We start from the raw sequence: 15750 nt of genomic DNA, 5'->3' as shown, positions 1-15750 counted from the left end.
GTCGCCATCTGTCCTTCCTATTCCATGCTTCATGGAGAGATGCTAGCTCAAAAGCTAGCCATGTAATAGAACATTCTGATACTTTCTGAGGCACCAAGAGGGAAGATACTGAGGGGACATTAAAATGACTCCCAGCCTAGGCCTGAATCACAAGCAGATGGCTAACATCATCCTCCTACACCTTCTCCTTCTACATCAAGCAATATCAGCCCCCACACCCCAGGTGGTTCCTGGTTAGTGCCCTCTCTCTCTCTCCAGACAATTGAGTAAGAGCTAAAACACTCTAAGACAAAAAAGACAGAGATGCACTGGCATCTGCTTGATCAAACAAGGAAAGCAAAAGCAAGAGATGAAAATCCTCCAAGGAGGGACGGGACTTATGCAGAGTCCCCTATTAAACAGGAGGAAGCGAGGTAGTTTCTGTAAGAACTTCATAACATGTAGAACTCAAACTGAGATGCATTTCCCCATGCCACCCCAGGGGCTTAGTACAAAGCAGAAGGCTGGTACATGAAAGGAGTAAAAGTCATATAGGAAAGGACATGATGACTCAAAGCTAAATGGCCAGATCCTCCACAATGTACTCCTAAATCAATGATGCAAGGCCAAAATGCTCTAGCCACACAACCTAAATGCCTACAAAGCACTGCAAAGCTCTACTGATACATCTAAGAAAAGTGAAGGGGAAGAATCTCTCTCTTAGGGCACAAAATCAGGTGTTAAGCTAATGAGAAATTCACTCTTCTGAATATATTCTGCAGCCAGAATATCCTTTAGGAATTTAAAATCCCCTCTTCGCATTACTGCAATTCAGGAAATCACCTTCTACAGCCTTAAAGCATGTGAAGTTCAGCCCTGCAGAAGGGAAACACATGATGGATATGCACAACATTGCCAGACCTTTAGCAATACGCAGCTTGCCTCCGCGGGAATAGCTGTCCGTTGACCCACTGGTACTAAAATTTATTTCTCATGTGTCATGATAAATAAGTGATTTCCTGCTTTGCTGTGCATTTTTTAATTCCTAAGACTTCTAGAGTTTATAGCTTTCGTCACCCTTGTTCAGCAACATCTCCTCAGTCCTTTGAGTTTCACTCCAAAAAATTACCTTTGCATGGAAGGCATTCTTGCTATTTGTACTTAGTTAATGACCAGCAAATCTGAAGTTGTTCTATATAATCTCATCTCGCCAAGACTTCCTTACTTCATGTTCACTATATGGTATTCAAAAACTAAAGCCACAACAGAACTCATAAACCTTGAGATATGGGAATTTCAATTTCATTGTAAATTTGAGGCAGGAAAACCTCAGCAGAAGAATGTCACAAAAAGCCTGCAATACATTGCTTACAAGAGGGGAGGGAGCTGTTTGGAGAGACTTTCTTCCACAACAAAGCTTATCTTTGTTGGGATGAATTTATACCCTCAAAGCATTAAGCATATATGTTTTCCATGAAGCTTCAGGAGGAAGGAAGAAAGGAAGTCTGAAAACAGCTCTAGGAAAAGCAGAACAGATGGCTCTTGCTCCAAGCAAAAAGGTTGCATCTTGTTGCTGTGCTGTCTCGGAAGAAGAACAGTGCAATTTTCAGCAAGCCATTTAAAAAGCAGATCTATGGAATAAGAAGGTGGTCCTCTACAGAAAACTGCCAAATTATCAGTCCTGATCTGACTTTGAAAGGCATTCTCTGAAGGCTGAGGAAGGAATGCTGCCCCTTTGCAAAGCCAGAATTTTTGTGAGCTGATAAAGCAGTGGTGAGCTCCCAAGAGAGTGGTCTGCCTCAGCACATGTAGTGCCATATGCAGAGACAGAGAGATTCGTTTCCAGTGACAGGCATGTATGCAGAGAGCAACAGCTCTTCTGTCCAAATATAGCCTTTGGTTCAGGAGGGACACTATTCTATGGAAACAAATCCAGAAGTTGAGAGAAGTGGTGAAAAGTGAAAGCTTTGTTCAGAAATCATAAAATATCTGTAGGGCCATTTAGATTAAATGAGAAGGCCCCTTCCGAGACTCCAGGTTATACACTCACTGCCTTTTCAGACCCCTCCATGTACCTTGTCTGCACTGTCTTGGACCAGGGTAAGCTTGTACTCAAACACAGCAAACTCTTCATCATAGGCATCACCAGATCCTACTTGCAACTCAGCTGTTTGCGTCACACTGACACCAACGAGTGACCTGTTTCAGTGCTGTTAACTGACACCAGCATCTATGGCAATTTCAAAGCCCAGCTCTGCACCAAGACTTACAATCTTCATAGGTTCATGCTCCATCCAGCTGAGTGAAATGTTAATGACTATCTCAAAGTTATTCCTCCTTTACTGTCACGGTCACCAAAGATTTCATAGCCCTGAGCACAGTGATTTCCCTGCACACGCAGTTCAAAATGTCCCTCTCACCACAGAGTATCACTTTTTATGTCCCACAATGCTTCCATATAAACAGAGTGATCATGTCATTAACTTTTTTTTCCTCACCTACCCACTAACTTCTTTTTAGAAAACCGGCTCAGCTAGATAGGGAACAGATGGATCTGAGTTTGGTCACTCAAGAACACTGAAAACTCACAAGTACAGATGGGTGAAATATGCCATTAGTAAGACACGGGTTCACCAAAAAGAAGCTTTTATTTCCTTTCTGGAAGACTTACATAGTGAGAGACTGTAAAAACACAGCAGATTCCATACCAATAAATACTCAAGGTAATTCAAGAGAAAAACAGTTCTTCTGCATTACAACATGGACACGGTACATTTAAAGATAGGCCAGGTTTTCTGCTCCTCTCACTATTAAGCTCTGCCATTCTGTCGCTGTATGGTCCACTCAAACAGTTCTGTGTACGTTTCACACACTAGCAAACAAACTCAACCCATAAGGCTCCCATTCATTACAGAGCTCTTCCAGTTTCACCTTTTAATATGGCCATCTCAGAAATTGTTGGCTGATGGAAGCTCTAGGGCATGGGAAGCTCTACAGCAGCCTGCTAACTAAAATGTTCTAGTTCTCAGCTGTTCCCTCATCCACAGTACGACCTTCCTCTCCTCATGCCACAGTTTCCCCATCTATAACACAATTCCTTTCTCAAGCACTAGAATTAGACATCAGCACTGTCACTAACCAAAAAATTCCATCTTAAGACTGTACCCCTGCATTTCCTGTAGCTGGCTGCATGCCACAACCACATTTTACCAGACTGAAACTGTGCTCAGCCTCCCACTAAGTAATAAAATAGATGAGACAGACATGAAGTAACCTCTTCACAGGGTACACACTTCGAAACTTGCCTGTCTCATCAACATACCCCTTGACTCCAAGGATAGAATTTAGCCATTCCTGAAAGTAACACAGTGCTCCCCCATATACTTTTCTCATGCTAACATTGCAGGTTAGTTAGATGAAAGCAGGACAAGAAACTGTTTCCCCAGGCTCCCAATGGAATAAAAGTAATTATCACCCAGACAAAGGGATCATGCTCCAATTAATTCCACTGGCAGTTAGGATGACCACAGAACACATAGAGCAACAGAAACTCAAATTTACATCCTTGGCATCTGCACCAAAGGCAACAAGGAGAACAAACCTTTAAGAAGAGGGGAAGAATATCCAGCAGCCTTCTCTGTTGCTCCTCTGGAATGAGAAATGGAGCCACCTGCTCATATTCTACAAACTGTTTGCCTAGAGTCTGCCACTGGAGGGTATGGCTCTCGGGTGGCTTGTCTTGCCTGTGTGCAGGCTGTCCCGACGCTTCTGCTTTGTCTCCATCATCAGGGCTTTGGTCTTGCTGTCCTGCTCTGCCAGGTGAATCCTCCAGCTGCCATGTGAGTTCAGCTGCTTTGTCCATGCTGGAATGAGACCTGAAGTTAAAGATACTGTGTTATTTACAGTTACCATCATCTCTTACCAGGCAACTGTCCCATGAAACTAGATACTGACAGTCTTCACTATTGGAGTTGGGGAGTTTATAAGCATGGAAATGCTGGCAGACACTGACTCTTTTCCAATTTTGATGGCAAAGCACTCTGCTCCCGGACAAGAGCATTACCACCTTGCAATCACATGAACAAGCTCTCTCCCATGAGACATGTGTGCATCTGCTACACAACTCATCTGGGCTTTGGCAGGACAAACCAGGAAACCATGCAGAAAATCTGGATTCCAGTCCCAGCTTTGCCACTGAGCCAGGTCCTCTCCCTATACTTCAGTCACACCAACTGTAAAACAAGTTGTAACTATTACCATCATCAGATCTGCAAAAGAAGAGCACTACCCAAGAGCCAGGTTACACATTTCATTGAGTATGGATGCTAAACTAAGCTGCACATCTCTGATGCATGCCCTACCTAGAGTGGGGTTGAAGCACTGGCTGAAATAGGAGCTGTGTGGAAAAGCTAAGGATTCCTCACATGGGTGTGCTGGCCCAAACAGGCAGCAACATTCAGCTCTTCTATCCTGCAGATGTACAGCTCTGTACAAGAGGTAGGTATTTTCACTACAACATTACCTGTTTTGCTGATCCTGTAAACTGAAATGGATATGCCTCAATGAAGGAGCAAGGTGCTTCTAGCAGCCTCATTTCCATCAAATTGAACCTACAATGGGTCCATCTTGCACTATAGGTAGAGGTATCTTTCTGTTACCCTCATCTTAACCCCAAGTCCTCTCATATACTTTCCAGCCCTGTTTTCATCCATAATCTTCTGGGAGGTCACTGACACAGCCTTGAATCCACAGCAACTCCGCTCCTTTGCCATAGCCTCTTGTGAGCTCACGCTGCTACCCAGACCCTACATAATCACAATGCTTACACCAATGGAAATCAGGCCTCTCCAGTTTCCATCAAAATCAGCCATATTGTTATTGGTATCTAGGACATTGTCTGACCACTCAAAATATGACACATGCAAATTATCATAGTGTGGGCAGGCAGCTGGGGAGTGGTCACCAAGATGAACGTAGCTCATCGCTTTACTTACCAAGTATACTGTCTTTTAAGAGACTAGAAGAATCTTTAACACATTATTACATCCCCTCAAAGAAAAACACCAATGTACCTCCATTTCTAGGAAATAGGTTCCTTCTCTACACTGTCTCTTTGATTACCATTCTAGCTCATCAATAAAAATGCCAAAAAGCAAATGTAACTAAAAAACTGAGTCAGATCTCCTGCACTACCTATACATACACCCCTTAAAACAAATTTTAAAAAAGACTATTATGAGCCTGGTTTAGAAATTATGAGCCAACACTAATACTGTATTTGGGATTCTCTTCCTTCGCCATCCATCAGCTATGCAGCTTGCTTACTGCTTGCATCCTCCCCACTCCAAGCCAGATGAACCAGTTTCACTTCCACACTCACACAGTAGCTCCATACTGCAGAAATGAAGAGGGTGACATTATCTTGTCACTGTGCACCACACCACCAGCAGCAAGCTCATGGTCGCAGCAGACACCTACGCTTGGACGCAAATGCTAATCCTTCACACTATAGCAGAGGGTAACTTCCTACCACAGCCCATACTCTGTCCTTTGCTAGGAGATGGAGGGCTAAGAAATTTTCATCAGCCTCCAGGGATATCAATCTGGAACCTCCTACCTCAACAACATTTTGTGTTTCGCTGCTGTTGTTTTTCTTAATTATCTGTGTTAAGACAACACAGCCCTGTGAGCATAAAAAGTGTGATGACTGCACAGAGTAAACAGGAAGACCCTGTTCCTCATGACTGCGTGGGAGTTACAGTTGTCATATGTTATACTTAACCCTGCAATGGGATTTTGGCCCACTTGAGTCACTGTGAAGCTGTACAGTGTGTTGAGAAAGCCTGGGTACTGTTCTGGGGGCTTCAGTGAGCATAGTTCAGAGTTACTTTTTCAATGAGGCTGCTCTCACATCCCAGATGGCACCATTCCCTTCCTAAGGGAAATCTCTCACCTTGGAAGCTACTCTGCTAAGCCTAAATCAATGCTAAGTAACAAGTAACTCACTCCCAGCACCCACATTCTCCTTGGTCATTTGTATAGAGAAGACCAAAATCCTTTACAGAGGCATTTTGCAGATGGTGAAACTGAGGCATGAAGAGGTGAAATGAAGTCCTTACACTGGCCTCAGAAGGTCAGTGACTGACCAGTCGATGGCATTGCTTGAACAGCACTGCACTGAATGGCACTGCAATTGTGTTTAACAATTCTCTGTCTTTCTATTCATAATTTACTTAGCAGGCGTTTCTTGCTGGTGGCATTGCTAAGACAAGCAGGGCTGGTCACTTAAATTCTTGCTCTATGAATCTATGTAATGAAAGAATTCTTCCTCTCTCCACAGAAACTATTAAAACCAGATATGCACACACAACTTCATTAATGAAGACCTAATTGTAACAGACTATGTAAGACTTTTGAGTGTACGTGGAAATCTTCAATCTCCAGAAGTACATGAAAGCAAAATGAGGATTATGACTTGCCTCCTTAATTACTCCAGCTATCTAGACTACAAGGGGCATACTAGACTAAGTATCAGTCCTCTAGTACTAGTCTGTTGTCTCCACTTGCACTATCTGCTTTACATATTCCTTCTCCTAATAGCCTTTTCTTGCATCTACAATTTCATTTGGACTTCTAAATCCTTTGCGTTTTCTATTCCTCTTGGAGGATAATTATTCTTCCAGACCAATCACAGTATCACAGGGTCCAGCATTCAAGTAGCTTTGGTATTAAGGATAGCTTAGATATTTTGAAAAGGTCTTCTATGTTGGCTGTCTTCTACATCCCACCATTTGTCCTGATCCTCAGTGTAAATCAACAGCTTACTTCAGTTTTGATAAATTATAAATATCACAATGATACAAAAAGTAAAGTCTAAATAATAAAAATTTTAAAAGACATGAAAGTGAAAATATAACAAATAAACCTGATGCTATCATTCAGAAAGTAGTGTCAGGTAACAGAGAGGAAGTGGAACTTATTCATGTATTTTCCCTTTTGTTATATCAAATAAACCTGATGCTATCATTCAGAAAGTAGTGTCAGGTAACAGAGAGGAAGTGGAACTTATTCATGTATTTTCCCTTTTGTTCTAAATGAAGCTTGTGTGAAATCACACTGCAATGTGGCTACACCTTTTCAGACTGATAAGACAAAAGGGAAGAAAGGCCTGACCAAGGCTGGCAGAAGGACAGGCAGAACACGGATACTAAAAGCTTATTGGCTGAACAAGCATGATTTTTTAAATGACATTTTAATTATATTTATCTGGGATTAACTCCCCCAGCAGTCCAAAGAATGATCCCATACAGCTACAAAACCCCAATTTGCACCAAGATCAGGAAGTTTACTTATACATTTAAAATCATTTGTTATCAGAGAAGGGTCTCACAGCAAGATGATTGACCGAAACACAATCAAGTCTCATACCAAATTTCAGAGTTTAGTCCACTTGTATTGTAAGTATCTGCAAAAAAATGTCAGCTATTTGAGTTTACATGGAAATCTTTAATCTTTAAAAGCACATAAGAGCAAAAAGAGAACTACAATTTGCCTCCTTATTTACTCCAACTATCCAGACGACAAGAGGCATATTAGACTGAATATCAGACCCCTAGTACTAGGACTACCTGCTTTAAATACTCCTTCTCCTAATAGCCTTTTCTTGACTATTAAAACCCAGGATTCTGGTGACTATCAGAAACACACGGCCCACAGCACCACAAAAATCCACTCTTTATAACCCCTTCCTTTCCTTGGCAGCCAAGATAAATCTGTTCATTAAACGGTCATGCCAGTCAATAATTTTAAATGCTAAAAACAGCGATTCCACTACCTCCCTGCAAAAGCTGTCTGATGCCATAACAGACTCAAGCAGTAGAAGGCATCCCTTGTTTCTTTTACGAATCATCTTATCTCACGAATTCTAGTTCACTCCCAATTCAATCACAAACTCCCCTATTTGTGGCTCACACCACCCTGTACTCACAGGAAATGACAGTACCTCAGAAGGAACACTGTGCCAGACGCTGTCCATCTACTACTCTTACCTCTGCCCCTCCTAATTACCTCGGTTCTCCCTCCCTGAGCTCCCTCTGCCTTTCTTAAATTATCTACACCTATCAGTCCTATGTCTGGTGATCATACTTGACATATTTAATGAGGCAAACCTAAAAACACCACCAAAAAGATTTACACTTTGATGTCACTCTATTTATCTTCTCCAACATGAGGACTGCAATGAATTAAAACAAGTTGCAAAATTCAATATCCTACCCATCCTTGCCAGGTCCACTTAATTGTAAATTGTATGGGGAAGGTATTCTCTCTTCCTAAGTTTTGGCACTACACTTTATACAATAGGAGCCTAACCTGGCTGGTGCCTTGAAATACAAATAGTTGACAAAATACAAATAACAGAGGGGTTTTAAAACACTTATCAGCTTAGAGAAGGTTGAATACTGTTCAAAGAACAAGTCCCATTTCAGTAGGACACGGCCCCTACTATTTCAGCAATATAAATACCATTTCAGCTTGTATTAAGAAGGTGTGATACTATTACTACCAAAGGAGTTGCATTCATTTACACTAGGACTTCATTTGTCCAAGTATATTTTTACTTTTTGAGTACATCTAAGTTGGAGAAGGCATTTCTGCAGTACAACCTCAAAAATCATTAATTCAGTTTCAAGCACTTAACTGCATTTCTCTTTATTTTTGTTTGAAGAGCATCTCCATGCAATCCAAAAGTAGCCATAAAACTGACTTCGGTATCCCTCATGTACCCACTCTTAATTTTTTTTCTGTTTTAAAAAGTATCTTCTAAATACCTAATTGCGAATAGTTTCTTCTCTGACTTGCATATACCTCTACTGCAGAGCCAAGAGAGAAGCGCAAATATTGGATATACAAGCTTTTGAGATGTGGTCCTCCTGGAAGTGAAGTAACACCCCCATCTCAAGGGCAAACAGAATGCTTCTGGTCAGTCATGGACAATACAGCTGTAACAAACTCAAAGGAACAAGACCAGGGAAATTCTGATCATCTCACAGCAACAGCTCATTAGATAAGGACATGCAGTTAAACCAAATCTAACAAGTCTCCACTAGCAGCAGCAACAGATATACCCCTTACATCTGCAATGCTGTTAATCATCCCTAGATTAAAGGATACAAGCAAACCACTGATCCTTTTTCCTCCTTGCACTGCAGTTTAGGGTGAACTTTGACGGAAACCTTTGCTGTTTGAAAATGATCCTACCATAACAAACAAGTAGCCAATAATACTGCAGTTTCCTTCAACAGTTAACAGCCTGTTCCTTTTGCTTTCACAGCAAATCTCTTGACATACCTGGGCTCCTAGATTTGGCAGGTCCTGTTGCAGTCAATAATCACATACAGAGAAATGAGCGTTACTGCTTGTGTCCTACTAGGCATCTTGGTGTATGCAGCAGCTCCCACTCTGCTCTTTAAACTTTCCACTGTGAATCACCTGATTAGCTGCTGCACTTATTTCCTGACAAAAGCAGAAGTGAAGAGCAAATGAACCACATGCTCGGGACCCGCCAAGCTCCGAAAGCAACTTAGAACAATCCAGCTTAAGCACAATCCTGGCAGGCATTGCATGCTTCTCCCTGGGTCAAGAGTAACCAATACCATATTCACAAAGAAAAGGTGTGTGTGGGGGGGGGGTGGTTGTTTCATTTTGTTTTTAAATTTAAGGTTTACCAAACTACTACAGGAACACAGCACCACAAAGCTCATGCTCTCTGTGCAACCTGTACCCAAAGGACAGGCAACAGTTGAAGTCCTTCCTCAAATGCAGTACCCTTAAAATAAATACATTTGAATGTTGAGGTGAATGCTAAGTCCTTGACCTCTCTACTAAAATGGTCAAGGCAGCCACTCAGATCAAGAGGCAAACAAGCACTATAAGCTCACTGACAACATAAAGGAGCTACAGGGTTGGGGGAAGACTACTTCTCAGTTGTCTAGTTGCTTTTTTGTTCTCCCTAATAACACATCTGAAAGACTTTATAATTGTTTTTTAAGGGGAGGTGGAGTTTAAACATTTTTACACAGGCAATTCAAGTGTTTCCTAAACTGCTTCTCCCTGAGAATTTTAGGGTGACCTTGAGAATCAGTGGAATCATGGTCTTACAGTGACTGAAACTTGAGGGGATTTTACCCTAGGTGGTTAAAGCCATCTGTTTTCTGTTAACATCTACTTCACTTAAATTCCTGAAAAGGTATTTAGGAGGAAAACTTTCTCTTCCAGCTAAGCTAGGGCAGTATCCAGACTGGAGACTCCTGATGTTTCTGAAGGTAGAAGCAGCAAGTCTTGAAGGGATTGATTTCACTGTTCAATAGGGTTAAATAGTAAGACAGGACAGCAATTGTCTATACACTGCAGGGACCTCTCTCAACACAGTAATGTTTCTGGCATAGAACAGTCCCAGACGACTATTCTCATCCCTTACTGTGGAAATGTATTTATTGAAAGATAGATCAACAATAGAGGCAGCAGCAAAATCATGGGTTTAGTTCACCCCTTTACAGATTACACCAGGAATTAAGCAGCTCTGTAGCTTTGCTGCAAACAGAACCTTAGATCCCAAGGAAAACACTCCAGTCTGTACAGACAGTAGCCTTAAGTTGACCAGGTTTTGAAAAGCATTAGCTAAACTAAGTGTAAGCTACAGGGTGTTTTCCAGGCAGATGCAAGGTCACACTGAGCTACCCACACCCAGGGCAGCTCCAGTGAATGTCGCATTTTGCCACTTTAGTGAGCCCCACAGAGACAGGCACAGGTCTGGCTGAGCTCAGTGCTGCACTGACATGGCTGCGAGGCCTCTGGGCAGCTCTGAGCATAGGCCAAGCAAAGCTCACACAGCCTGCGAAAAACTGTGCCAACACATCCACTAGTTTTCTGCCTTAGGCTGTTCACATATTAGCCGATACTTTCCCAGTTGCAATCTAGCCAAAACCACAGTGGTGAGCTGAATGGCAGAAGCACAGAGACACAGAAGAAAATACTAATACCAACCCAGAGAGAACATCATTGTTTTCCCTTTCCTAACTCAGAAGACAAGCCTAAATGTGCTCCATTTCCACCCTTTTAATGTCAGTTTAAAACCACAAAACAGAAGGTCATTTGCAGCAGCCCCTCCATGCTGTTTGATCAGAGAGGCTTATTTCCCAGGAGCCTTCCCTATCCAGTAGTGCCCCTCTCACTAGATGCTGTCAGGACTCAAGCAGCCACACAGTCATTAGCAGATTTCTAATCCACACAGCAGAGGAAGCACCATTTCTCTTTTTTGTTCTGCACTAACTGCTGATGGGGCTGAAAGTCCAGAGTTTCAACACACCCTCCCACTTAATCTCTGCTTCACTGGAGCAAAACAGCTGTAACCAAATTATCTGTAGTAAAAATAACTCAAGGGGTAAAGACAAGCTAATAGCTAATGTAGTAGGCAACAGTGCCACAACACCCTTTGTCAGTTTGGGCTGTTTATATTAACAACACCTTGCATTGTGCCTCCACCTACAAAAATGAAGAGAAAAATGCTTCTTTTTTTCATCCTTTTGCCCCCCAGTCTCACAGGAAAAAAAAGGCATGTCTCCCACATACTTGCATTTGTATCTATGCACAAGGCACCTAGTTCACAGGAACCCTCCTCTTGGTTTAAGGTTTCTGGAAAGGGTACTAATAACCTCCCGGACCAAGGAGCTAGCTCTACCAACACCAACTGGAAACTGCCATCTGTTAGGGGCAGCACTCAAGTAGATCATGCATGGCCCAGTGGAGATGAGATGTCCTGCCTGAGCCAGACATACAGTGGGCTTCCTGAGGCGAGGATCTGGACGTAACTACAAGGTCCACCTGTCTCACAGCTTCAAATAATGTCCCTTATGTTGATCCTTATTAAACTTCTCTCTTCTTTGCCACTCTAACCTCCACACACAAGTGGAAAAAACCTGTTTCATGCCTTTACAGTAATGATACCACCCACACCGAGGTATCTTAGTTATCTCAGTGGTTCAGCACGGCTCGAAGCACAGCACTTCTCCAGCTTGAGGCAGGAGGTCAGCTACTGCAGGTTTCTCCTGAAACCCAGCTTGCAGTACATTTCAGTTGCATTAGATTCACTAAACGGGCTGACTGGTTACACCAAGAGCAAACATGTCCTCTGGCAATTGCTATGCAGTTGCCATTGCCCGAGGGGCTGATAGTTCAGCCCAACTGCAAATCCAAATAGGATGATCTTTGCCGAAAAGTGTGTATTTCTCCCATTAGCAAGTTTCTCTCCTTATGGACATAAGAAATAAAAAGCAGATGATTTTGCTGAGACAATAAATTTTTCTGCTGCACATTCATAACCTTCAATCTAGAAAAAAAGCCAGTTAAACGCATGTCCCTTTCAACATCGCAAAGTGTCCAAAAGTTGAGCTATCTGCAGGGTTTTTCCCCACTCATCTTTCCTGCTAAAATCCAGCTATCTTCTTTCTTTTTTCTTGATTATCAAGAGTGTTGATTAAAAAATGTTCATCAAATAACTTTTCATTTCTTTAACATCATAAAGGGAAGCAGCACTGTTTCATTTTCCTCCCCTCTTTTCAATGGCAGAACAGAAGCTGACAGAAAGGCTGCAGAGAAAGGCAATGCAAAAATTTAAACCACCTGCTTAACCATCGTTTTCACTCATTGTTTTTCTCAGCAAACCTTGAAATCTGCAATGAAGGTGGTGTTCAGCTCCTTCAGCAAACCCTCCCAAAGAAGCAGAAGCAGCAGGCCACAAAGCACAGAGCCGCCCGACTGTGAGCTTCAGCAGCTCAGCTCCTCTCCCTCTGGCACACACACAAGGGCAGCCCTGGGGCAGCAGGGAAGGCCACCCCACCTCTTCGGCCATGTTTGCCCTGAGGGCAGAGCCAGCTTCTGCCGGAGCTGCTGGGCAGCCCTGAACTGGGCCAGGGCCCTCCGGAGGCGGCCTTCCCGCCCGGGTCTGCCACCCCCAGGCAGCACCACCATCTCTGAGGTAAAAAAGGCAGCATGTACTGATGCATGGCCACACTATGCAGATCATAAGGTAACTTGCATGTTTGTACACCTGCACAGATAACTAAACTTCAGCTTTAAATTAAATTGAGCTTATGCTGGTGAGGCATACCTGCAAGGCAATGTTTCTCTGCCTATTGGCTGCCAGCACCCCTTGGACCTGAGCACTCTTAGTCTCGATCGGAAGGCCCAGTTACACCACTGACTACTCTGGCACCATGACTGATGGGCTGTAAGAGGACAGGGCAGTTTGCAGCGTCAGTGCTGGAGTCAAGCTCCTAACTTGTCTCAGGAAAGGAATCCATTTCCTTCCCCTGGTGTTTCTGCCTAAGCAAGGCCAGGCAGCCCGCCACCCGTCCTCCGTGCCTCCTGGCACCCAGCCTGCACCTTGGTGCTGGTGAGGTTTGATCAGTAGTAGCAGTGTTACGTGATAAAGATAATTTGTCACATGAAATTCTGCTAGTTCAAAACGTTTCATTGGAAATTGGAACAAATTCCCTCCATCAACAAAAATCTGTAAATCAAAATGGGATTTTTTTCTGATGCTTTTGTTGTTTAAACAGGAACGAACCACAATATCCAATAGCCTGCATCTTAGAGGTCAGACTGGTGCAGTGGTTTTCAGCCTTTTCCAATCTGTGCAATCCTGAAGTAGTTTCCTATGAATGTTTACACAGCAAGCGTAATTCTGCTGCTTGACAGCCCCCTGCTTTGCTCACCTTCTGTGGCTCTTTTAAAGGTAGTTGGTGGGGGAAATCACTGGACTATATTATCACAGAAATACCCTAAACAATTTTAAATTACATTTTTTTTAAATTCTGTGCAGAACTAAATGCTGCCAAAATTATTCCAGAGTTAGTAAAACAGTATCAACTTTTAAAAACACAAGAAAAAAAGAAGCCACATTTAAAAATTGGTTATAACAAAAATGAAAACATTCTTGTTTGAAAGTGTCAGAACCAAACATCTTGATCAAATGAACAGAATCTCTTTTTTCCCCCCACAAGGAAAGAAGTATCAAATATGAAAGTTCCTCTGGGAAGCTACTATTTTGATTAAATGCCACCTACTGACTAGAAAAATGTTGTGCACCAAAATTTTTAGGGCAGCTTTACTGAACACATGAGCTCCACACTGGAAGGCATATTAGTCTAATGAGATTGAGGAAGTCAAAAGGCTAATGCAAAATATAATGGCATACCATTTGTCCCCTCTCCTGTACCTCAGATTAACTTTCTACTACAGGATACACAGTAATTAATTGTTTTCACAATCAACTCAAAAGTTGTTGAATGAAAGGATCATGATACAGAAGTTCTGCAGGAAAATTTTTTACAAGTATTTACAAAGCAGAAAGGTAGACTAACACATAGCACTTACCAGAAAATACCACTCTCAGCCTCAAACAAAACCACAAGATACAATCACATAAACACATATTGACCAAGCGCTATTTTCTTTAAAGATTTACTCTTATCATTCTCTGCAGAAGCAGTACCAAAACCTCTACAGACAACAGCACTTTCTTAAGTCTCAGAAATTGGTCTTAGTTCCTGTTTAACACCCCTCTTTGCTCTCTGCGAGGATGTTGTGTAGCTTGCACAGCCCGCAGCAACTCTCATCATCTTAGAGGAAATAGGGAGCCTGAAATTCAGTCTAAACAAATTAGACAAAAGCCTTGCAACACAAGTATGAGAGCAGACATATTTCTATCTCTGATGTGCCCCCTACTAACTATTATTTTTTTTCCTTTTGCAGTTCCCAAGTCTATTTATAAACTCCTGCTCCTGTGACCTTGCTCTCCTATAAGCTGCACTCCCAGAGGCTCTGCATGTATCCAGGAAGGCTGCTTTCCCACAGCGATAACTACTCAGGTATCTTCAAATAGCTAATAAGCGTGCTTAATGAGCTGTCACACCCTATTCATGGATAAGCCTGGCTTTTCTACATATATTTTTCTAGCTCTCTGAACTAGACTCGTGTATCTTCTCCTCTCTTTAATTCCTTATTTACAGAACTAATACTTCAATTGCATTTGGCTGCTAGCTTTTGCCATGTCATACAAAGTTCTGGACAGAAGGAATGGGGACAAACTGATGAAAGCAGTAGTTTTGCTACCTGGTATGCTCTGGTTTAAAAAGCAATTCTTGAAGCTGAGTAGCTTCGCTGGAGACTGTGGTTTCCTTTTTTCCCTAGGAAAGGACTGCTTTTAGGGTGTTCAGGTAACTCTGTTCTAGTCTGGTAAATAATAAGAAAAATCTCCTTTATCTCTCCTTACTTTATTGCCAGATCCTACATCAGTGTTTTCTTTTGTGGTAGGAATTTGACCTATAAGGATACACAAAATTGCTGCTGCTGTTCAGCAGTGAGGTAATATTAGACTTGAAATTAAACCCTAGTGCTAAACACGTAGAAATACCTTTTTAAAGCAGCAAAGTATGTGTGATCATTTGCAAGCTCAGTGTATTCAGCAGAACGTGAAAGCACAGCTTTCAAATTTGAAGCAGAGGCTGCTACCACATGGAGTAAAGGAGGAAATGGTAAAAGAATGCAGTAGTTACCCTGCACAGAGGCTCACCACAAGAGAGAAATGCAACAGGCTCCTCAGTGACTGTGTCAGATAGGAGTCCTTTTTGTTGTAGTACCTTTCCAGGGCTGGAGGGCAGTGGCTTAGAGCTGACAAAACAGCAAATTCCTTCTGCAAGGTTGCATGTTGGG

At 42.4% G+C, this 15750-nt stretch overlaps 1 protein-coding gene across 1 annotated transcript in view; it reads right to left on the bottom strand.

Moving 5' to 3' along the window:
* Positions 1-3841, bottom strand: part of WDFY4 (WDFY family member 4) — a 140337-nt gene extending 136496 nt beyond the window's left edge. Inside the window, exon 1 of the mRNA XM_059821010.1 lies at positions 3581-3841. Coding sequence (XP_059676993.1) covers positions 3581-3841 — 261 coding nt within the window. The remainder of the gene's footprint in view (positions 1-3580) is intronic.
* Between the last annotated feature and the right edge of the window lie 11909 nt (positions 3842-15750).

This window comes from Gavia stellata, chromosome 9, assembly GCF_030936135.1.
Source record: "Gavia stellata isolate bGavSte3 chromosome 9, bGavSte3.hap2, whole genome shotgun sequence".
NCBI classification, from domain to species: Eukaryota; Metazoa; Chordata; class Aves; order Gaviiformes; family Gaviidae; genus Gavia; species Gavia stellata.
The sequence above is the reverse complement of the archived record's forward strand: the minus strand, read 5'-3'. Positions and strand labels throughout refer to the sequence as shown.